We start from the raw sequence: 25,667 nt of genomic DNA, 5'->3' as shown, positions 1-25,667 counted from the left end.
TATGGTTTTATATGACCATGATAAGTCATTGGCGTTTCGTTTCATTGCTGGAACGATACAAAAACATTCATTAAAAAACACAGCAACTGTAAAATTACAAATACATAATTTTTATGTGATTGCGCTTCATATTTAATTTTATAAATAAAACCATTAGCTTTAAAGAAACCATTATATACTTCTGAATTATTTCAAAGGTAATGCTGTGGACACACACACACACACACACACACACCCACCCACCCACCCACCCACCCCTAAGTGTGTTGACATGATTTACCCTTCAGTGTATGCCTCAGGAGCAGTCATCAGAAGTAGTTTTCACATTGTCTTTTTCCTCCCCATTGTGCCCATCACGTTTTATATGGCCCAGAATCAGGCAGTGAGCAATCCTGATTGGACCTCCAGGAAGTGCTCTGATGTTCATCAGCCTTGTGTGCAAGACAGAAAGCTGATAGTCCGAAACTGCACCATAAACTAAGACAGACTGTCAGTCTTTAGGAACGGCGGGGATGGCCTATTTATGTAATCAGATACTGACCCTGGGAAGAAGCTGTCAGGCACATTCTTGTTGTGTAAGCAGCAGGCAAACTGTGCTTTATCTGACAGACAGTGTGTAAATCTGTCCATGCAAAAACCCAAATGTTTGGTTTGCTCCTAGTCACTGTAATAATCTGCTCATTTTCGTCTGCTAGAGCAGTGACATCACTTAGCAGAATGTGCAGCAGACATAAGGCCCAGATAAGACTGCGTTAGTGTCAGTCATTCATTCCTTGATTGGCCAGAAGATAAATAGGAATTTACTAGAGGTTTGCTTTCAGCTAAAGGAATAGACAACGTGTTCTGGACAGGAATAACTGTATTTATTAGCTTGGTTATTTTGCATCTTGAGAAAATGGATAGAATACATCATGTCTAATTATAGTTTCTAGGAATAAGTAGTGTACCATATCAATAATTATTGAATAGTTGTGTCCAGAGGGAGTCTTCTCTGATTTGTTAAGATGCTTTTACTTGCTATATATATTTATTTCATTGACTTTTATGTACTGTGTTCAGCACCCTTTAGTTTTTCATTCTAAAAGTAACTTTTTATTATTTCATTATTTGCTGAGCGTGAATAGTAATGACTTTATGAATGTGGGTATTTAAGAATCTGTAAATTAAATCCTATTCTTGAGGAGAAATTGAAGTTGTTGTAATCTGAATTTATGACTTTAAACTCAGAGTTAAAAATGAATTCAGTGTTTTCATATATTTGTTCAGTGAGAATATTGTACCTTCCCGTGATTGAAAGATCTATATTATAGCAAGTGTTGTGAGTAGTGTCTTCTTTGATATTCACTCATTGAATAAGCAATGTAACTTTAGGAATTTTCTTTAAAATTTCTGTAAGGTTATTCAGCTTCTTTTACTTTTCATTCAAATCTTCAGTTTGGTTTTACCAAATAAATGATTTCTTTGCTAATTGTAAATGATTGGGAACAGCATTGATTGTTTTAAACAAAGAGGAAACCTCAGTCCTGGACCACAGTCTTTTATGATCAGAAACTTTATGGGACGCATCTCCGAAGCGAGCAGCAATCAGGTTGAGCTGAGTGTAGCAGAGGCAGCCTGTGGGTCCCCAGGTAGATGCTCTCTTGCCCTGGTACAGGTGGCCACACATGTCTGAGAGTGACCAAAGGCTTTTTTCTAAGAATTTTAAGAACAGCAGTAAGAGAGAAATAAAAAGTATACAAAAGCATACATATCTGACACCCTGATACCAGTCCTGAGGCGTAAGTGCATAATTTACTTCTGCTCTGTGTGCTGTGAAGTTGTAGTCATCTTTGTTTTGATGGCCTGAGTACCAAAGTACATGTGTATATATTACTTTATTAGCCCATGATAGTAAATTCACATAATTAATCAAATTCTGATTGGTTTTATTATCATCAAATTGCACACATTTTTAAATCAACTTATTTAGAAACATAAATCCTAAGGTTTGATAATTGAGTTCTTTAATTCTACCTCTTTACCTCTTTTCCTCTGTTGCCAACCCTGTCCACCATATTAATCCCTGGTCAGATCTGCGTAAGCTCAGGTAAAATTTAAAAGTCATTCAGAGGTCTTATTTACTTGATAGCAATTAAAATGTGCTAGTATTTTCACTTTTGTTGTTCCCCAAAGGAAATTTTCCTAATTATCTTTCACCCGGGCTTTAATTCTAAGCACTTTTCTTCTATCTCTCTTGCTTCTAAGTGACTCTGTGTATATTTCTTAGTGCTCTATAGCATATTATTTTTGAAGAATAGTAGATAACAGTAATCAATATAAACTTGGTTATTATGAAAAATGTTAGCGATATTTGGAAATGTACAGCACAATCTCTGGATGTTCCATGAGGTGATTTGTAGAGATGAGGACAGCTGTCTCTTCCGTCTTTGGACCCCTTTTCTTTAGTTCTTAGCTCTTAGGCACGTTTTTGTGAATATCATCACGTACATTCCTGTGGAATGCTTCATCTGTATCTTCTGGTTATATATAGGAGTCTCTCTCTTTTTTTTTTTGCGGTACGCGGGCCTCTCACTGCTGTGGCCTCTCCCGTTGTGGAGCACAGGCTCCAGACGCGCAGGCTCAGCGGCCATGGCTCACGGGCCCAGCCGCTCCGCGGCATGTGGGATCTTCCCGGACCGGGGCACGAACCCGTGTCCCCTGCATCGGCAGGCGGACTCTCAACCACTGCGCCACCAGGGAAGTCCCAGGAGTCTCTTTTTACTCATCTTTTATTGTTATGTTTTCAATCCTAGTCTGTCAGTTTTAGTCACTAACATTCCATTCAGTAACTGTTTGAGCACCTGCTCTCTGTAAGGCATTAGAGCAGCTTATTTGAGGGTGTGTTCTCTGTTCTTTTGCTGTTGTTACTATCTTACCTTCCTGTACTTCTGGTTTTGGATTATTATAAAGCTATAATTTATTATTATAAACCATAATTTGTTAGATTGTCACTTTCTGTTGTTTTGTTTTACTGTCTTTGACAAATTAAAGAATAGAAAGTTCAAGCTTCTGTCTCCTGGAAGTCAGCCTTTTTATTCCAGTGGAGAATTAACTAGCACTTGGACTGCACATAGACCCCACAAATAGAAAGACAGGGCCTTTCAGGAGATAGAATCTCTCATCAACAATGATGGTTGGTTGATCGCAGACAGATATATTCGATTGACTCTTGGCCTCAGAACCCTTCTTTCCTATACTGGAGAGAACAGCCTTTGGTAGCATCACTTCATGAATTTGGGGCTTTGGGAACACATCCTTAGGACCAGACTAAGTGGAAATTTAATTGAAATTAGACCTGTAGGGTTTCATTGTTGGGACATATTTTGGAAGTATTTTGTTTGAACTCCATTGCATGTGACATGTGTAGAAATTCAGGCTAGAAGAACAACCAGAGCACTGATGTCTCAGCTAAGTCGGTGTCAGGGCGGCTGTTTCACTTCTGTGGCATGGCCTCCTTCAAGCAGCTTTGTTTGCAGTTTTAAACATGTCATTGGGAAAGTCATTTATCAGAATACTTCTTGCCATGTTTTGAGCCTTCAATAAATTTTAGTTATATATGATTATTAAATGTTACAAATGTTTCTTAATACATCACTTTCCTGCCCTTACTACTGTGAAAGATATCAAGAAGTTGAAAATCTAATGTCCCTGAGTTGTTTTGGGTCTTTTAGGGAATGTACGTAACTGAGAGTAGTAAACAGTTCAAAAATCAATATACATGAGGTGGTGTGGAGTCAACTTGTGAGTGGCACATAAGCCACAATAAGATCAGGACTCTTGTGTAACAGAGAATTAAACGAAATGTAGAAGAAGGGTAGGTCTTTAGTGAGAGCTGGTCTGACTGTCTCAAAAATGTGATAATATCTTTCTATTACTGAATACCTAGAACCATCTCTTCCAGAACTGTGACTATGTGGTTACTCATGGCAAACAGAAGATTCTTCAGTTACAGTGAACAGTATCTATGATTAGCTGTCAGCTGTATGGTATTCACAGTGTAGGCTTATAAAATCATTGAACACTGATTTCTGAACTATCTGAATACAAATATAGTGAGGATTTTGACTTCAAAAATTGAGAAGAGAAAGATGTCTTTCTTTTTAGAGATCTGATTTTACACTGCCTCAATAACTGTCTCAACTCTTGTTTCTCTCTGTGGTACTCTGACTGTTTCAGCTATGTATCAATAACATTGTATGTTAGTATGGCGTAGAAAAGCCAGTGGTGGATAAAATTAGTGATTCTTTTAAATTTTACTTAAAAATTTATTTTGGCTAAACCTGTTTGTTTTGAATTATGCTTTTCAAACTCTGTTTGCTTACGTATATATTTTTAAAAAATGGAATGTGTGTTGGTAAATATTTTTAATACAGTAGTATATAAAGTGCTAAGTAAAAGTTCCCTTCTCCCAAGTTGATGCCCTTCCTCTTCCTGCAGTCTTCCTCAGCCAAATCTTAGTTCCCACCCAAGGTTCCTACTATTCACAGTGAATCTGTCCCTACTGTTTCTATTTGTCTATTCATACATAGGTATATGTGTGGTGTGTGTGTGTGTTTTTCATATGTTGCATATTAAAATAAACTTAATTCTGTAAATTTTGTCCCTTTACAATATTTAATTAATTCATCATTTGAGCAGTTATTTACTGGGTACCTACTATGTGCTAAGCCCTGTGTTGGACCCTGGGGATATAGCAGAAAATAAAGCAGGCAAACGTTCTGCTCTCACGAGCTTACATACCAGTGTGGGGAGAAATTCAACAAACAAAACTGAAAGTCCAATATATGCCAGTATTAAAATAGTGGTGATATAGTAAGGGAAAGAGGGAAGAGCCAGGAGTGCTGGGTGGGATATTTCAGCTCTCCATAGGCGGCGAGGGGAGCCTCTGTCAGAGAGAAGGTGACAAGTGATCTAGACCTGATTGCGGGTAGGAGAGGGGCCCCGTGAGTCTTTCAGGCAGAGGGAAAAGTGCTCAAGTCTCCTGAAGACGATTGTGTGGGGCGTGGCCCAGGGCTGTCAAGAGGCCGCTGTGCCTGGGGTGTGCACAGGGTGGGAAGGAGGACGTGATGGCAGCTCAGGCCATGTCAGGCTCTGGAGGACTCTGCAAGGACTTTGGTTTTTTTCTTCTGTGTGAGATTGGAGGGTATTTCACAGAGGCCTGGCGCGGTCTGACTTACGCTGTAGCAGAATCGCTGTTTGCAGTATGCAGAGAATAGACTGAACGGCAGAAGGGAGTGGATGGTGATGGCAGAGGCTGGGAGCTCTGTTGGACATTCTTGGGATGATCCTGACGTGAGAGCACGGTGAGCTGGACCCCAGTGTTAGCAACAGGGGTAGATAGAAGCGTCCAGACTCTGAATATATCTGAAAAGTCCAGCCCACAGGATTTACCAGTGGATTGGATGAGATAAAGAGTAACGGATCACACCAAGGTTTGGACATGAATAGTGAAGGGAAAAGGGAAAAATGAAGTCACGTCATTAACTAAACGGGCAAAACCACTGTCAAGAGCAGGTTCCGTTGGGGGAGATTGTGAGCCAGGTTTAGACGCTGGACATTTGAGAAGCCTGTCGGCTATCCCAGTGGAGACGTTGTGTGGGCAGCTAAATACCGACTAGACCTCAGATATAAACGTGGATGTCATCAGAGTACATACAGGTCACCAAAGGAGTGCGGGTGGGTCATCCAGGCTTCAGAAGGCAAGGAGGAACCAGGAGAATGAGACTCTCATGTTCTCAGGTCAAGGGAGCGTTTGCAATCGGCTGCTGGCCTGGGTAGGTCAGGTCTTGCTCTTGGGCTGCATCTGACATTGATTGAAGACACCTGTGTGCCAGGCTTGGCAGGACGCAGGATGTGGCTGAGTTACAGGAGAACAGGGTGTCTGCAGTCCCTGCCTGCTGGGCACACTTGGCTCCTCTCTCTGCGCCCTTTCCCGGCGCCTCTGCTCAAATACTGTCCCCTGGACTCTGCTGGCCCCGCCTGACACCCTGGGAGATCTGACCCTCACGGCACCTTCACGGCGGCTCTCACTTGGCCAGAAGCCTCCTTGTTACTGCCTTACGTGAAATAATTCTTGGACTTTAATTCATTTCCATGTATTTCAGTCTGAAGAATCTTTAATAAAAAATATAGTAGTGATACAAAGAGTTGAGCAGTTTTGTTTTCTTTGTGTCATAAAGTCTAAACTAGCAACCTTTTTGACTTTCACTTTTATTCCTTCCCAGCCCATATTTGAGAAGTCTTTTTTTGTTGTTAACGTCATTTTGATAGTTTCAGTTATTTCTGTATTTTAGCTTCCCTAACACTATAGTTGCTCCAAGTATAAATATATTTTATCACTTACATCCTTCCAGTTGTTTTTGCTTATGCATTTAATTATATTAGAAAGAAACTTAGTTTAATATTTTGAATGCTGGAAGGTACATAATAAATGATGTTATTCCACATAGTCTTTTGTTTGAGGTGTTGAAGATTTGAAAAATTAGTATAAATGATCTATATTCAGTGTTTATAGATGCCTATCTGAATTTATCTTTTCAAAATAATTTAGAATATATGAGAAGTAGATGAAATCCACAAGTCTGTTTTGCAGAAAAGAATTCCATAGCTGTACATATCCAACTTTTTAAGTAAATAATACTCTTCTGTATTGAAAGGAAGCTAAATTAATTGCTTTACCCTGCATTTAGGAGGTTGTTTCCACCCAAATGTACCTCATATATGTATGTACTTTCTATAGTTTTACTCCTGTTTCATTGCAGGCTACTTCACACCCGTTGTATGGTGGACATGTGTGAGAAATGGTGGAGAGACTACTAGTATTTAACTACTTACTTAGTATTTAACTACTTACTCTCAGTTGAATCACAATAACTTTAAAACTCTTTAAAAACTTGTTTTTTATGTTAATCCAATGTTAGCTCTTTCCCTTGAACTTATGATTTAGAAAAGAACAGATCAAATCCCTTACAACATGATCTTTCTACATATATGAATGTCAGAATATTGTGATGTAAGTAAAGCAAGTGATGATCCGTATCAGGCTCTACAGTATTTACGCTGACTTCATCTTCTGAACTCACGTCATGTCTTGGTGATGCTCCAGTGCACAAATGCTCCAAGACATTTACTCTAGAAGTGTACTGTAACTGCCGCTCTTCGGACTAAGGTCTCAGAAAGGGTCAATTCCGTACTGAACTCTGAGATTACTGGGCAATACATCTCAGCCCTTCTAGCTAATCTTACCTTGAGCTCAAATGGTTCCCTAGATCATCCTGACATGCTAGAAGGCCGAGATGATGACAAAGGCCAGGACAATGAAATACCTAAGTTTGGAAAGGCTGCCTTCCCTGCTTCAGCAAATCACACAGTCACCATCAGGGTGGACAGCCCTTTCTAAATCTGGCATGTCTATTCAAATGTCTAGAAATTCTGTTTCCAAAGTAGATACATAAGGACCTACAGGATAGAGTGTAAACATCCCATATTTGCTAGTATGTAAGATGCACGGGTCTGTGGAACATGTTCCAGTATTATTGTACAAGAATATTTTTTAGGAAAAAAATATAATTTTTTATACATATATCGAAGGTGAATTTAAATTGTTTGGTAGAGAGAAATACTATTTTGTACATTTCCATTTAACCTACTGTGTACTTGAGTCCTGTATGAAGTCTCATTTTGAATAAATAGCGATGGTCCACTGTCCCTTAACTAATGTTAATATTTAGAGAATTACGTACACTGGTGTCAGTTGCTGGTTCTAACAGTGCTGTAGTGTTGACAGATTTAACTCTCCTATGTTAGGGGTGTAACCCATGATCAGCCTGTTGTCTTCGGCTTATTAATTTTGTTAGGAAAACTACTACTCTTTTTAAAATACTCTGATAGTTCTTCATTGGAGCGTTGGAGCTGACAAGGATTGCCGTAAGGAATCCAAGTAGGAAACTATGACTTTCTTATTATTGCTGTTTTAAACAGTTGTGAAATAATAGATAATTCTCATGATTTACTATTTATAGAGCACCAGTGATCTACACTGTAATATAAAATGATGTCTTGTGCTCAGTATTTTTAGAAATATTGACGTGAATACACACCAGGAATAAAAATTACATGGTCCTACTGAGGCTCAAGAGAGGCTGCCCAAGGCCAGACACTTATTAACTTCTCTTTCCCCAGCAGCATGAATATGTGACCCCAAATATTATTTCTGAGTCAGTGGCATGCCAGGAACTGAGCAGTTTTATTCATATGAAAGTGTCAGCTTTATTAGCAAAAGGGGATTGGAATCATCCATTCTATACAGATGCCTGATGTTCCTTACAATGTATATTTGTCCTAGTAAAGTTTCATAGAGTGATGTGAATGACACATTGCTTGGCGTAATTATATAACACCATGGTGTGAAGACATTATGACTTCTATAAAATCCTTACAAATCGTAGTTTCTTGATGAGTGGGACTGTGACAGATTGTCTGAATTGGGACAGACGTTTTTGTTTGTACTCAGCTTCCATTAATATATCAGTTGTGTTTAATGTTAACATATTAAAAATTAAAAGGAAATAACTTTAGGGGATTTTGTAGTTGATTTTTAAATTCGTGCTTCTTTCTATAAACCTGTTTTTGTTCTTATTGGTAAAATCTATCTTATTCATATTTACCAACCAATTCATTCTAATACAGTTAATACTGGAACTGGCAAGGGTAGCATCAGAAAACTTAGTAAAACCTTTTTCCATTGACATGCAACTGGTACAGTGTGTGAGGTTCTCAGCTCTGAAATAACATTTTTATAGCATCCGTAGGTACATAGCTTGACACATAGCAGTCTTTGTTAGTGCTGACGTACTGTTTGTAAGATTACGTGTTATTTGTCCCAGTGTATAAATGAGTTTGTCATGAATCTCAGATGTGCACATTGTTATGGTAGGTTTTTTCCCAGACACGTACATATTTGTGGCTTGTATACAAGTGTACTGTATCTTTTTGATCATGGGCACTTGTGAAGGATAAAGCCACATGTAGCTCCTTAGAAAATTATAGTCAAATAATTGTAAAAAACAAACAATGGAAGGGAGATCGGAGAGGGGGAAAAGAAAAACAAAAAATAGATTGGTGGTTCCTTTTGTCATATCAAAGTCAGGTTTCTCTGTCTTTTTATCAGGGCCATTTCAGTCTGACTCAGCTTAAAGGATGCAACTTTATTTCCGCCATCTGTGCAGCCTGCTCCCCACTCCCTCCCCTACCATGATCAGCTCAGGGCTCCCACACACAGCACCTTCCCCGCCTCTGCCTGTCCCTCCTCCAGGCCTGTCACTGCCTGCCGCCTTTGTTACTAGAGTCTGCTCTGTCCTTTCAGACTCACCTGAAGCTCCACCGCATCCATGAAGCCTTTGCAGCTGCTTCACTCTATATTCACCGATGCTTTTTCTAAACATCTTTTCAAAAAGCTTTTTTAAAAAGTCCAACAGAATGTGGTGAGCTTTTGTTCTAATTATTTCACTGACATTAGTGTCTGCCAGTGAGGCACAGGCTCCTTTTCCTTCACTTATAGGTCTGTACATGCATGAATAATTGCTAGACACACAGTAGATTCCAATACATACTTTTTAAAAAATTGATCAATTGACATAGAAGTAGCTGAGATATTATAATTTGAAGATTGTTAGGCTTGTGTTATAAATGTCCAAAGACTGAACATCCGTCAAGACATTTGGGATGAATGTGTAAATGGGGTTTGAAATGCATTTTGTCGTTTTAGCTCAAATTATTTATATCAGTAAGAGCAGTGATTTCAAAGAAATTCTCTTTATATGGTCTTTAAACAGTAACATTAGTCCTTTATTTGTAACTGCTGTTTTAACCTTCCTTGCGTAAATCCAGTGTTTTCTTACCTAACCTGAAGCGATAAAATTTCATTTAGTCCAGACTAGAGGATTGTGGCAATTTAATATATGTCTTGTTCTCCAGGACTTGACTTCTATGGTTAGTTAAAATTATTTCAACTTTGCAAGCCCTCCAGCTCTGTGACACACTTGAAAGGGGGTAGTTTGAAAGGACGGGGCAGCCTGCACTGAATGGGTCTCATATGCAGTATAATTCCTTCCACCTGTTCTTCTCATGTTGGCGTTTGAAAGCCCTGCAGGAAACATGAACTATTTCAGGATTGAACCAACTTCTCAAACCCTGTGAAGGGGCTTAGTGGACCTTTGTTTGCCAGCAGTGCTCGATTCAGATTCTTTTACCCTGTACAGATCAGGGTGCTTTTGGGGGGTGCAGGTGGGGAGATGCAACCTCACCTAAGCCAGGGATAGGCCGACTACACTCTGCAGGCCTGATCAGGCCCATTGCCTGTTTTTGTAAATAAAGTTTTATTGGAACACAGCCACGCTTACTTATTTATGTACTGTCCATGGCTACTTCTGTGCTACCAAGGCGGAGTTGAGAAGTTGCATTGAAGACCTGAGGGCCCACCGAGTAGAAAGTATTTACTGTCTTTTACACAGAGCCTTTCCTAACCCCTGTTGTGCTGAGGAGTTTTGGATACAGCACATGCAGTGGAACGGGCACCGTTCCAGTCAAATTTAATAGGATGGTTTGGGGTAGGCCAGAGTTTATGGTCTCTTTGACAAAGAAAAATTTCATGGGAATGGGATTTTGAAGGATGAATTCAATCTTGAGGGCATGGCCCTTGTAATCCTTGAATGTTTTTCTTTGGAATGAGTCATTCTCTTGGTTCTTAGTAGACTAAGGCAACCAGGGATTAATATTCTGCCAATGCTCTTCCCAGAAGTACCTTTGACACAAAGCTTTGCAACCTTTGGAAAGAACTGAAAGGGCCAGAAAACATATGTCACAGCTTCTAGAATCTGAATGATACCTTAAGAGGTTTTAAAATGATGGCTTCAGCAAGAATGAGGTTAAATTTCTTTTCCAACTAGTTAACAAGGATCTGGCTTGTTAATTAGGCTAATTATCACCTGTTCAGGGCAAAAAATGCGCTCAAGACTCTTGGCTAAAGTAGCAGGCTCCCTTGCGTGCTGTGTAAAAGCCCTCACAGGAGGTTTCCAGCTTTCATCTGTAAGCCACACTTGATTCTGAAGAGTTGAATTCAGTAAATGAAACCTTTCTAATCTTAGGTCTTTGTGGCTTCTTGATATAAATCATGCTCATGTTTTATATATAATCAGGAACAGGTCACTCTCAAGAGTCCAGCCTAATTTAAATAATCTGGATATTAGTGTTAGATACTTTTGGTTTCAGGATATAACTTCATTCATTGAGTCAGGTTTTTTTTGGATCTAGTATGCATGCATGCATGTGCATGTGCACACACACACACACACACACACACACACACACGCACACACACAAGTATTTGGAAGGAGGTGGCCAGAGGAACCCCGAGTGTATTCCTTGTTATTACTCACCTGTCAGTGTAGCTTTTCAATTTTCAATTTAGAGAAAACAGAGATTCTTACTTCCCATGCAGTTTAAAGTTGCATATTTTATTTAAACATATATATATATATATATATATATATAGTACTTGAAACCTCATAAAACTAAGATGAACAGGATTACTATGGAGTAATATTGGGGTAATTAATGTGGATTTAGTGCCTGTTTTACATGAATAAGTAGTTTAAGTCTAAAAACAGTATTGTATGTTCTTCCTCAGATGTTTCCTAGGCCAGAAACAGTATAGGCACCTCACAGTTCCGATGCGTATAGGTATTGGATTTGTTACCATGGCAGAATTTCTTGAACTTCATTTTGCTTTGTTATCTTTTGGATACTTTTTCAGCGTAAGACTCGTGAATTAATTGAGATTAAAGTTGCTCTTTAGTGGTTGTCTTTATATGCCTTTTATGTGCTTCTTCGTTCAAGAAAGTGATTGTTTTTCAGTTTTATTTGCAGCTCAGCAGAAATTTGTAAGGTAGCCCTACTGGGCAAAGACCCCATCATATTCTATTTTCGTTTCATCTTTTAGTATATTATTATGTAATTATTAAATTATAATAATTTTAAAAGGAGGCTGTTATCCCAAAGAAACAGCCTGCATATTGGTAGTATCCGAGTAACTTAGAAATTGTGGAAACAGATTCATTAGTATATTGGACTGTTTTGCTAGGAATCATACAAGCCTTGTATTGTTTTCAGTTCTGTGTTTATTCCTAAAGACCAGCAATACCTGTCAGTTAAGGTTTTGCAACATCAGTTTACTGTTAATCATTTTGAATCAGTCAGCACCTTTGTTTCAGAGTTTTGGAAGATAATAACTGCATGATTATTTAATGTTTTAATAAAGTTTAGCTCATTCATTTGGAGCAGATCTTGCTCATTGCTGTTTTTTTGCAGATATGAATTTGTATGATTTATTAACGTGACGTGACATGTAGAAAAGAAATTTTGGATTACTTAATTAAAATATTCACTTCAAATTGTGGAATTTTTCAAAAACAATGAAAGCACTTTTTAAGATGTTAACATATGACCTTGTTTACTTTGTTTTCCTTTTAAAAACAACAAAAATGTACAACTGTAGTTAGCTCTCTAGCCCCATATGCATGCCTTACCCCTCTTCTCAGAAACAAGCAGTATTCACAAATTATGATGTCATGCATGTTTTTGCATGTGGACCTCATATGTTTAGATTTAATATTTCTATGCTTAACTTGCTTTGTTTCAGTGCAGTTACATTTTTGAGATTGTTTAACCCATGCTGATAAATGTAGCTCATTGATTCATTTTAACTTCATTATGATATTCCATTTTATGATTAAACTCATTATTTTTCTACTCCCCAGCTGATGGATATTTAAGATTGTTTACATCTTAATGGGGAGACTTTTTTTTTTTTAAAACATGTCTGTACTTGAGCCTGAGTTTCTCAGTCATGTTAACCCAGACTGGGCTTTCCGGGAGAAAGGCAAAGGATATCTACAGCTCCAAAATGCATCACTAAAGCAACTGTATTCCAAATTATTCTGAATTGGAGAGATTAGAAAAGAACATAAAAATATACTAGTGGCAATTCTTACTGTATTTCAAAAATCATAAAGTAATAAAGCATCAAAGTATCAAAATACTTCTATCTTCATATGTAAATGGGATATGTGCAGATTTTTAATTAATTTGCTAATAAATTGAATAACCCACGTAATAGGGTTTAAAATTTTTAAATAACATTTAAAAGTATAATTTGAAGAAGATGCGTATAGACTCTCTTGTTAGGATACTTACCTTGTGTAGTAATATGGAAAGATAAAGTTAGGGGCGCAACTCAAAATAGAAGTGTTATATATTTTGACAAAACTTATCTGCCCTTTAGGCATTCATAAACAGACAATTGCTCTAACACAGTCTAAGGCAGAAGTATCTATTAAGATAGTACCATTGATCATATAAATATAATTCAGCTCCCTACTAATTCTTTAGTTTAACTTTGTATGTACATAATGCCTTGCGAAACCTCCATGAAATTTTTAAGTTTTTGTTATATGTATAACAATGAGGATATTTAGTATCGTGTCTTTAAAATTTTAAGTCTAGAGATGTGGGTTTTAGTCACGACTCTGTTTTACAAGTCATGTCATGAGTGAGTTCAGCGAAGAAGATCTTCCACCGGTTTTAACACAGAGAACACAGGCTCAGAGCCATTCCGCGCGTGTGTGTGTGTGCGCGTGCGTGTGTGTGTGTGTGTGTGTGTGTTTTGGAGTGGTGGTGCTGGGGATAAAACAGCACATGTAACAGTAAATAAACATACTGTAAATATATTGAGAGTACTAGAAAAATGCTTAGAATTTAATCCAGGAGCCCTTATTTAATTTAGGAATACTTAGGAATTTACATTCAAAGGTGAACTCTTAACTGACTTTTACATGACAGTTACCCACATGAAAATGGGTTTTATTCCAAAAGTGTCAGCAAACAACTGGATAATAATCCCTGGAAGCCAGGAACTTTGTAATGACAGCACCCTTTGGTAGGAACCACTCGAAGGTGCGACGACGCAGAACATTCTGTGTTTAAGATCATTGCCCGCAAAATGGTCAAACCATTGCTACATTGTCTTCTAATTCCTGCTTTGCTGTTGAGAAGTCTGGTACCATTTTAATTTACTTTGCTTCTGATTTTTTTTTTCTTTTGAAACCTTCTAAGATCACTTTATATCCAGTAGAAACATCTAGTGCAGACTGAGGAAAGGGGAGATGACAAACTGCCCTGTTTCATTACAAGTCCGTAGCACTATTTGGCATTTTGAACTTTCTATCAAACGTTATAAAGTAGCTCGATTACATCAGAGCGGAAATGATGTGGACCTCCACCTGCTCTCCCACAGATGTGGCCTTCTCCTTAGCACCTTTGCTGTCCCTGTGCTATGGCCTGCCATACCATTTTTCTTTTTAATTCAGTTCATAAATATTTAAATTTAAAAAATTAATTTAAAATGTTTAGAATACCAGAGGAAGGATATGAAACAAATACGGCAAACATGGATATTATCATCTGGGTACATAAACCTTGGTGGTAGATATGCATCTCTGTCATTTTCTGTATGTTTGAAATATTGACATTTATAAAATAAACACAAATGCTGAGGAAGGAGAAAAGACCAAAAAGCATGAGGATCACGAGCCCTGGGCGGCCTGAATGACCCCTGTTGCTGTCGTGTACGGATCTCACATTCCCACTCTGAGTCTGGTGAAATTACGTAAGGAACGAGACTCTTCACCACCAGTTCCCTTCATCCCATTGGTCCAAAGTTATTTATGGAACAGCTCTGGGTACCAGGCACTTTTATGGGCCATAGGATATACGGTGAACCAAACACCATCATACTGTTGTGTGCTTATCTTGTTTGTCCTTTTAGGTTGTACATGATTGTCACTCGTTGTACATCCTTCAACTGACTGACTTTGTAACTCCCTGCACAAAAGGAGAGATGACTAGCGAATTTTATGCCAAATAGATCTCTTTTTAATATATTGTCAATTCAGTTAAACAAGAAGTTTCTGATGGAAGACCACCATGTGGGGATAGAAAAGCATTTATATCATTTAACCCAGTCTAATGTAGGTCCCGGTGCTTCACTGATACCTGGGAAACTGGATGGCCATCCCCAGTTGAGGGGCAGCAGCCGACAGAGCCACAGTTGACACAGCCTGTCGGGGCCTGGAGCTCCCATCACTCTGCCTCTCCCCGCACTGCCCCTTACCCATCCTCCCTGCTGGCTCTGCATATCCACCTGCTTTCCAACATCTAAATTAAATGCCATCTCTGGGAAACCTTCTTTAATCCGCCCTGTCCCATTAATTGCTTCTTCTTTTAAATTTATGATGGCCTTTTACGTTTTTTCCTGGCACTGAGGTTATCTTTGTGAAGGATTTTCCTCACGTAGGAGCCTGTGATTTTCTTGAGAGCCAAATCTGACTCTTTTCCCTCTTTGTTTCTACCGTCTCGAACAGTGTTTGTGCTATAGTTGGTGTTCAGGTCTTTCTGAAGTACATGCAGAATACACAGTGATACCTCTTCTTCTTGGGTTCTCGTGGCAGAGCGGAACTGCACGTTTTCACTTAGGCTCTGTCCTAGTGACACATCCAGGTGGGCTTCCTGAAGGCCCCCAGGAGAGCGGATCCCTTGGATGGACGTCGTCCTTGCTCGTTGCATGGTGGCAGAGAGTTTACAGTGTTTGAGGCTCAGAATTGTGCAGTTCCAGGAAACCCCCCACTGATGAGTAGGTCTTGGTCTTTATAAGGACACTACATTGGTAACATTTCAGGTTCTTTTCAAAGTACCAGTGCATGCACTTATTTTCATAAAGCAAATTGTAGAACATGTGAGGTTTTCTGAAAGTCAAGCGGTGGCCTTAGTTCTTTGTTATCTGGCTTTTGTCATATCATGACAGGCTCTAAGCTCTAGTTTAACATTTTTATTATGTATGAATAATAGAGTACATATATTGAGGTTTCATAGATGTAATTTTTTAAAATGTACATCATGGTAGATTTAAAAATGAGGGACTTATTTTGTCATTCATAAAGTTGTAGTACAGTCTGGAGTAACTATTTGTTAAAAGATAGCATCTACTTAACCTCCTTATTTATTTCTTTTAGGAGGAGGTTAGATCCACAATAAATACATGAAGAAATAAGTAGATAGGGGAATTTATCTTGGAAATAAGATCCCTGTCATGGTTTTGAAATGTTAAATGCATGAAGACCCGTCAAAGAGATATACAGACATGTTATTTTTTTACAGTGCATTTCTAAGTATTTAGTTATGTTTGTCATTCTCTAGTACCAGTAAGCAATGATCAAATGATACAGTAATTTCAAAGTCGGTCCGTGTTGAGTGGTGTAAACATAGTTTCTCTACACATATATTCTATAAGTATATTAATTGGCAATTTTAATATTAATGAAGCACTTAAGATATTTTATACGGCATTTCTTAACTATGTAGCAGTTTTTACTTCTGTTGCATTTAAAATATAATGTTATAAAAATATTACTACATATAACAAATGAAGAGAGAGTTTTATAAAAGGTAATTTTATAATTCGATTCTTAAGAATTTGTGAAACCTGAATGATTAATTTGTTAAAGTAATCCACATTTGCCTCAAAATGAGAAACTTAATTAATTGGAGCTTGGAATTTTTTTTTCTACCCTTATGGGACTAAGAAAATTTGTAAAATTTTAGTTAAAAGCATTTATGTAAAGAATATACTCTATATCTCCTTATTTATATCATAACTTAAAACGCAGGTATTATAATCTTATTTTTAAAATCGTATTAACTTGCTAAAAGTGTAGACCAACTTATGCTAGTCAGATGAAGCTGCCAGAGTCTGTCTCTTTTGTGGCATTGTGCTTATCGACTTATTAAAATATTTTAATTTTGAATATTGGGTTTTAATTTTCTTTTATTTGACTGTTCATTATCCTGAATTAATTAGCTGGACACTACTTTGTTAGTCACAGAGATTGCTTTAAACTAAATTGTATTAGAAATCAAAAGTAAATTTTTGTGGTGATTTCCTGAATACAAGTGAAAAGGGACAGAAGCTCGACCAGAGAAAGTATTAAAGTTCTTTTGTTGATGGTTCATATTGCCTGGATTATGAAAGGTATTCAGAGATCTTTAACTGGGAACTGTGGGGCTGAAATATTTTCTGACGTGAGTATTGATTTGTTATTTTCAGTTTTCATCCCATACAGGAAATAATTGAGGTTTCTTTTTCTCAAAGGCGTACTTTATGAAAAGTTGTATTTATAATCTTATTTTTATTCTTATCAAAGGGAACTTTTTATGTACCTGTGTGGTAACCCAGAAGGACACCTTGTTAAAAAGGAGACGCCCCTGGAGTGTGCCTCTCCTCCGAGGGAGCAGTGTGGTGTGTGCCGTTCCGGGCGGGCTGGGCTCTGAGTGCTGCCCGGCCCCAGCTGCCTCCGCCTGGCAGAGAGCAGGGGTGTCTGAGTAGTTTAGTACGGATAGCTTTTCATTTAGCCTTTGCTCTGACAGCCTGTGCCCTGGATAAGCGGTCTAGGCCTGTACAGGTGAAATCTATTCTCACATTTGCCTCAGGGGTGACTGGACTGTAACAGAATTTTTCAAACCCGTTGGGCCCAACCGCAAAGCAGAGAATAAATGGCTGAAGTGCCAGGCCTGGACAGAAAAATCAATGCCTGGTTATACAGACATGACAGGCCAGGCCCGCAGTTCTCCTCGCGACACCCTGCACTCGCCACACTGCAGGGCTGCAGCGGCACCTGTCTGGGCCCGAGGTGCTCCCGTGAGGGTAATATTTGCATCCTTTTCTCTCCACTCCATGCAGGAAATTTACATGCCGCCTGTGTGATAGAAGTTTCACAGAGAAGTGGGCCCTGAACAACCACATGAAACTCCACACGGGGGAGAAGCCATTCAAGTGTACCTGGCCTACCTGCCATTACTCCTTCCTCACGGCCTCCGCCATGAAGGACCACTACAGGACGCACACAGGTGTGCCTGTCCGCCTGGGCCCAGTGGTGGTGGTAGTTGGGGGTGGTCGTCTCAGCAGCAGTCCGTAGAAAGGAATCCCTGTTTGAAGAGTTTAAGATTGTGGTAATTATATGTTAAAAGGTATGGCATCATTTCTTTGTGTTTTGATGATGCTCAGCGTAATTTTTAAGTGACATTTTAATATTTGTGTGTGTGTGCGTGTGCACACGTGCATGTGTTCACATAAAATAAGTTTCATATTTCAAAGCTGATTTATGTTGTGTGTGGGTACATATATGTATATGTGTTTAAACATATCTTTTTAGGTGTGATCATTATAGAAGATCATTTGAGGAGATTAAATTTTCATAGAGAACTTGTGTTATATTTGTTACTGATGTGGACTCCGTGCCATAATGTTTCTGAACATTATTGAATCTTGGTTTTTATGTACCACTTGAAATTTTTTAAATCAATTTAATATTTCTCTTAAGAGAATACTATCAGATCCAAGCGTCTTTGAAATTACTACAAAGAGACTAAACTGAATTTAGCTAGTATAAATTTTTTAGATAATTGAAAAAGTACGAATTCACATACATTTTACATCAAAACATTTAGTGGACTGTTTGGAATTTAAACCAACTGGTAGTAAAAGCAGCATACAGAATCCATCTGTGCTAGGCATGGTCCTGAGGCCTCTCAGTTTGGACCGTCATGAATATATTTCTCCTACCTGCCCTGTGGTTCTGTTCAATGTATATGACATGCTTTTCATTACCTAAGGACAGAGGGCCCCTAAACGCCTTACAAGCGTGTAGTCGAGCGCTTGCCGTATCTCACCGTGGCGACATCACTGGAGCCATTTGCTGTTTTGTGGTCTTCTTCCTCTTTACAGCTCTCAGGAAGTGTTTTGTTTCAAGGAAAAAATAAATTTTAATCAGCATTCCCAAATGTTCTTCTGATTGCCAAGAATCCTGTATTATTGTTAGAAATTATAGGTTAAAAGTTCTTCTGAAGCAGTTTGTGGGAAGCCCAGGCCTCCTTAGCTTCCTTGACAAGGGCGTTGACGATTTAAGGTCTCCAGCCTGCCCTGAAAGATCACTTATATCGAACAGCAGATGAAAAGCCAGTGCAGATGTAATTTATCGTTGGCGTTTCCTTCTAAAGAATAATTGTGGAGACTTGGCTGGATCAATAATATGGATTTTTGTTGTTAGGTCTTGTAGTCTGCACCATAATGAGAGATAGGGGACAGTGGCTGTTTTCTAATAGAAAATAAAGGATTGGTTTCCGTGTCTTTCTACATTTGAAAGCAAAATGGCACACTTGAAACTAATTCAAGTTGTTAAGAAAAGTCTCCTATTATAGCTCTGCTATTATTTAAATATGGCATGTTAAGTGAACCCCCTTTTTATTGAGTATATTACATTTAGTTTTTTCTTAAAATTTTTTTTCTTGAAAAATACTCAATTGCCCACTATCCAACCCCAACTCCCCCTACCCCCTTGGAAAAAAAAAAAAAAAGGGCAAGTGAAAATTGAATTTAGAGTGACAAACAAATCAAGCCACCAAGGTAAATATGACATACAATACATTGCAGACTAACATCCTAGATAAAAATCCTGCACGTCAAAAAATCAAGGTCACTAATATATCTAGAACCAAATCACATGGAAAATGGATAATTTTGTCTTTGTGCCTATACGTATCTTACAATAGGAAAGGGAGTAAAACTTAGTATATACATGCAGCACATATACCTGTAAAAATGTAAATTTCATCAGGATTTGTCTGTTAATGTTTATATCTTACAAGAAAGATATAGATTGCAAAGAAGTTCATAAACGAGGGAAAGGAATCATAGTCTGCTTGAGTCCAGAAATAGTAAGAATACTCTTTCCCCATCAGGTATTTTGCTGGCTGGGTAGCATAGCACCAATCTCTTCTCTGCCACACGCCACCAGATGCGTAGGTGTGTGTGAGCTTGTGTGTGCATGTGTAGACCACAGTACACACATTTCCGCACACTCGAAGGGGTTAATGCCCACAAAGCTGTGGTGATGAATAAATCGTAGAGAACAATTTTGTCTCAACACAGAATAGTATGTTAATATTAACGAGCAAATTATCTTTTGGGATTTTAAAAAAAGTCCACTTTCAGTGTTATTTAATTGATAATACAGCTAGTTAGAAAGATTTATATTTCAAATTGATTAAATAATTAAATGAGTGATTGTAATTAAACTTTATTCTTCACAGCCCATCTACTCTGTTCTTTTTTTCTGTATTGATATAATGATGCCAAGGAATGAACTTAACCCCAAAATAGGGAAGTAAAGATAGGAAAAATACTTAAATTCAGCTTTATTTTATAAATGATAATAATGAACATTTTAACGTACCATTGGGAAATAAGATTAAACATAATTTGGTTAAAACTCTCTATTAATATATGTTCATTTAAATTAGAGAAGCTAGTATTGCTCTCAGGTAAAGGGAAGACTCTTTCTGATTACGGTAGCTACTCTGCCTTCCTATATTTACTATTTTTTCTAACCTTAAAAAGGCAATTACCATTTCCACAACACCTCAAGCTAAATTTCTATTGTAAAACACCTAAACGTTTTAGAACAAAGCAGGCTGACGTGGGCAAAAACCCTTGAAAGACTTGTTGCATTAAACATTCACATGAATAAAGTAGATAAAGATAGATAAAATGATCTGTTTAATTTTTGAAAAGTATTTTATAATTTCACTGACTCTCTCCAAGGTGTTAGCATTTTTATTCTCCTTTTCTCTTCTTTGGGAGCCTTATGGGATAAACCGTCTAGGTGCCAGCACTTATTGGCCAAATATGCTGTAGAATAGAGAGAGATTGCATTTATAAACTGTAGGGCAGAATGTTAGCTTTTGTGTAAAAATGTTTTTAAAAATGAGCATTTAAACATTTTTAACAAAGTCTGCCAAATCTGACTCTAATTGTTGCAGAGTTTTCCAGTCAAGAGTTATCACTAAAGATGAATGATAGGAGTTTTTATACAATTTCTTTAGCAATCCCTAGACCTCCTTTTTTGTGCCATGGAAGTTTGAGGAACGTAAACAGCACTGAGTTGAGTAAATGTAGATTTTATCGTTACTTGGGGTCTTCAGTATATTCAGGGAAACTGTTTAATTCATATTGTTAAGGAGGAAGTTATTAAAGAAGATGCTGATAGAATCAGGTAAAACCGATTCAATATCCTTCAGTTGTTAGAAAATTCAGTATTTTTATTTAAGCAGAATCATGTATACTGTATATTAACAGTTCCAAGCAATCTTTAGTCAGCTCAGAAAAGTCCAGATGTATGGGAATTGTAAAAAATCAGGATATGCATAAAAACTGTTCAAGTGCATAAAGCAGCCCCATCTGGAAGACATCTACCAGAAATGAAGTTGTACAAAACCATTCCATTGATAATAAAGCTAATTTTTATGGGTCTGACAAGTATGTAATTATGTTCAGTGGTGCTTTTCAGATTTTATCACAGTCAATAAACCGCAGTGGTAATTTCATTCCCATTTGACATATTTACATGGAAACATTTGATTGGAGGAATTAGTAACCCTGAAAGCCTTGATAGATATGTTTTAATGATCTGTGACCTCCGCAGTCCCTCATCTGTTTATTGTTGCAACAGGCGAGAAGTCGTTCCTGTGTGACCTGTGTGGCTTTGCTGGCGGGACCCGGCATGCCCTCACCAAGCACCGCAGGCAGCATACAGGTCAGTCCAGCCGCCCGGCCCTCAGCCTGCCTCTCAGGAGGCAGCCAGTCCAGGGGCCCCCCCGCATTCGTTCTTGGCCCTGGATTGCCTGTCTTTTCGATTTTTGTAAACTCTGTGCACTTGAGGGTCTACTGAAAATTGTGCTTGAATGATACAAGATTTTAATGCGTCTGCTTTTACGTATTTATAAAGTAAGCCTGCTGCATGTCTTACGGATCAGGTGTCCTGTAAAGTCGTGTCAAGCAGGGGGAGAACAGGGTCTGGCCTTCTGTGTGCAGACATACCAGCTGCTTCTCTGCGGCAGAGCCCTGCCTTGGGAGTGGCCCATGAGCTGTGGTGAAGCTGGGGGGCCTGCCTTCCTCTCAGTCAGTCCCTCCCCGTCTCCTTTCCTGCTCACGCCACCTTTTAGCTGCTTCTCACCTGCTTACCGGCAGCCCTGCCTTCCCATCTTTGTCTCAGCCTCCGGAACCACCTGACTCTCTAGCCAGCAATCCCTCTGCGGGTTGGAACCAAGTAGATGTGTTTGTAGCTCACTGCAGCTTCAGGTATTTTTGCGATTAAGAATGGAAGGCAGTCGGGACTTCCCTGGCAGTCCAGTGGTTAAGACTTCGCCTTCCAATGCAGGGGGTGCGGGTTCGATCCCTGGCCTGGGAGCTAGGATCCCACATGCCTCACAGCCGAAAAACCAAAACATAAAACAGAAGCAATATTATAACAGATTCAATAAAGACTTTAAAAATGGTCCACATCAAAAAAAAAATCTTTAAAAACAAAAAAAGAATGGAAAGCAGTGAAGAGGCGAGTTAAGCAGATTAGGACATTGAAGAGAATCCTTTTTTTTTTTCATGATGGGCATTCTTGGTGATTCAACAAAATAAACTAGATGCCTTGGTTAGGAACACATAAGGATGAAAAGTTTTAACCATCTATTAAAGTTGATTACCTATTGATATGCTGTAATAGGTCTTATAAGTAATTACTTTAACTTCTGAATTACATATGTCTGGGACACTGCTGATTTTTGGTGATGTTCCTTGTAACTATTAATAGAACCAACTTTTTACCCTAAAAAGTGTTCTAGTTTAGATGATAAATCATATGGTAACAGAATTTGTAACTCATTGTTAGACTTTTACTTGCGTTCCACGAGGATAGTTGAGTTTGGCAGTTATACTCAAAATGGCATAAACGTAGAGTACATGAAATATGTTGTTTATGGTACAGTTTGATTCTTGATATGCTATATTTAGCGCTTAGCTACAAGGAGCTTTAATGCCCATTATGGTATTTATAAGATCAGTGAGAATTAATGCTAGCCATTACTTTTGGATTCTTAAGTTTATATGATTCAAATTTCTATATGTGGTAAGGATTATTATTGAGTCAAGAAATATCCAATGTTAATATAATGTTGAAAACTCAAACTTGGTAAACATAAAACTCCATTTAAGTTTGTAGTAGCAACCTGTGATCACATTTTTTTTTTTTTAATCCAGTGATTTACAGTTTAGGTGTAAGAGATGGCAGAAGAGCCCAGTGGATGGCGGTCATCCTTGGCTACTATGTTGGACAAGTTGGGAATATGTGTGGTAAAGTGTATTCATGTGGGGTTTTCTGATTCTTCATGTTTCAGTTTATTGATGCCCGAACTATTGCCATGCAGATGGTGTCGCCCTGGCGTGGCCCTGGGCGTCAGCAGACTCCCTGGTGCCGCCGTTGGCAGCGTGGCCGTGCTCCCTCTTCCCGCTGCCGAGGGGCCGGTAATGCTGTGATCACAGGCGTTTACAGGTGATCGATCATGAACCTGCATCGAGCAGGCACAACTTTATATTTTATGTCAGGTCCAGAGGCTCCTTATTACTTTGCTATTAACTTTATACCATATAGGACAATGTCTCACAGACAGAGGCATCTGTCTTTTTGGCATTTATCTGCCTCTGTGGCACAAATCAAACATGATTCTTTAATACCAAAGTCAGTTCAAACAGCTTAGCCAAACAGCACTAAGCCGAACAGCTTAGTACAACTCAGTCTAGGCCCTTAGCTTTGATGCTGGATTTATAATATTTAAGCAACACATAACTTTTTTTTTTCAAGGCCAGATTTGTTTGGCTCATTTGAAATCTGTGTTTTTCTGATGTATTCCTCTTTGACACGGTTTACCTTTCTACTACAGAGTGCCCACCCAAACTACAATCAGCTAGGAAAGGGATAGGTATCAAAAGTGTTCCAAATGGCGTAAATAATTCCCCACTGCAATACAGACTGTCTAGGGGGCTGACACAAAACATCTTCCACTTCAAGATTTACTTTTATCTGGTAAAAGGGTCACCTGTCAGAGACCCTTGATTCAAGGGCACAGGAGCGAATCCTCACATGTAGTTGAAGAGCCTTGGCCGGCTTAATGACCACCAGCCCGCCCAAAGGAATGCAGTGCGAGCTTCCAGGAGAAGGGGTGGCCCGTCTGACAGATTGTTGACACACAAAGGGCACCTCTCTCTGTCCATAATCCATGCCGGTGCTGGTGTCCCCCCTCCGGCTTCCTTTTACTCTTCTGTCACGGGGACCTCAGGTGCAGAATATTCCTCAGTGGTTATTTTCGCCAAGATTACCGCTTGAAAAGGAAAGTATGAAGAACACAATTTAAACTACTATATACCCTTATGTGAGGGAAACAGGCAGAAAGGAAATTTCACCAGCAGGATGTATGCAGGCAGCCCTGTTGACTTACAGATAGCATTATTCAAGGGTAGTTACTGTCTCACTCATAGGTTTATTCATCCTTCTGGCTTTAGAATGACAAAGAATTCAGAAGGACTGTTCCCAATGCACCAAATCAGTTTGATCACTCCATCAAAAATTTTTCCTTAGTAAGTGTGTACACCTCCTCACGTAGCACCTATCTCATTTCATGCAGTTAACAAATATTAGGAAACTGAAATTCTTGTTTAGCATTTTTAAGATTTTCTTTCACATTTAACAATCTAGAAGTTATTTATTTATCGATTTATTTTGCTATATATTGAGACTAACAAACAAGAGCTACTTCTGTATTTCTGAAGTGTATTTTCCTGAAGAAGTTACCTGAAATTTCCCGAAGAAATGATCGTTTCTGGATAAAAAAGAGATACCGGTGAACATATTCAAACAATAGTATCGAACATGTAACAGAATTGAGTTACAAAGTAACTATTATGCACAGATTGAATAAACTGTAGTCTGTGTAAGTTGACACAGAGTTCTTTTCCATCAAGGGCCCAGACATGCTTGAGCCTTCCTTTCCTTAGTGGTTGTCGCTTAGTATGTAGCATACTTCGGTAGCATTATATTTTTTCTCTGTCAGCCTATAGATTTTTCACAATTTCTTAAGACTACATAGTTTAATCTGTTGTGTTGTCAAGTTAAGCATGAAATGACAATTGATAGTTTATTGCAATACAATGTCAGCTTGACATGAACATCAAATTATTAGAGTTATAGAGAATCTAAATGACATTATTCTTTAAAAGTGTTTTTTTAAGTTTAAATTGTGTCACATAAAAATGCCATAAAAGTTTAAATGAAATAAGATTGATACATTTACCATATTTTTTAAGTGTTTATGTTAAACCTTCTCACCAAGAAACTTAACGTTGAGGAGCTTGAATGACCTTTTATTTATACCACTGACTCAGACAATGACTCCATAATGTTACCCCTCTAGATTCCTGCCAGATCCATGAAAAATGGACAGATTAACGATGTCTACCAAGGCTAAAAGAATAAACCAGTTAGCAGTGAGTCTGATGCCAACGTACTTTCAAACACTTCGTTTGAATGGAATAAGGAGACGTCAGAATATATTTGTGAATTCGCTTAACGAAAAAAATA

General features: G+C 38.4%; 1 protein-coding gene across 1 annotated transcript in view; it reads left to right on the top strand.

Moving 5' to 3' along the window:
* ZNF407 (zinc finger protein 407) overlaps positions 1–25,667 on the top strand; it is a 421,297-nt gene that overhangs the window by 222,679 nt on the left and 172,951 nt on the right. The window contains exons 5-6 of the mRNA XM_079942496.1: positions 17,888–18,054; positions 21,714–21,797. Of these exons, the coding sequence (XP_079798622.1) occupies positions 17,888–18,054; positions 21,714–21,797 (251 nt within the window). The remainder of the gene's footprint in view (positions 1–17,887; positions 18,055–21,713; positions 21,798–25,667) is intronic.

This window comes from Stenella coeruleoalba (genome assembly GCF_951394435.1).
Source record: "Stenella coeruleoalba genome assembly, chromosome: 14".
In the NCBI taxonomy this organism is placed as follows: domain Eukaryota; kingdom Metazoa; phylum Chordata; class Mammalia; order Artiodactyla; family Delphinidae; genus Stenella; species Stenella coeruleoalba.
Note: the sequence above shows the minus strand (reverse complement) of the source record. Positions and strands in the feature narration are given on the sequence as shown.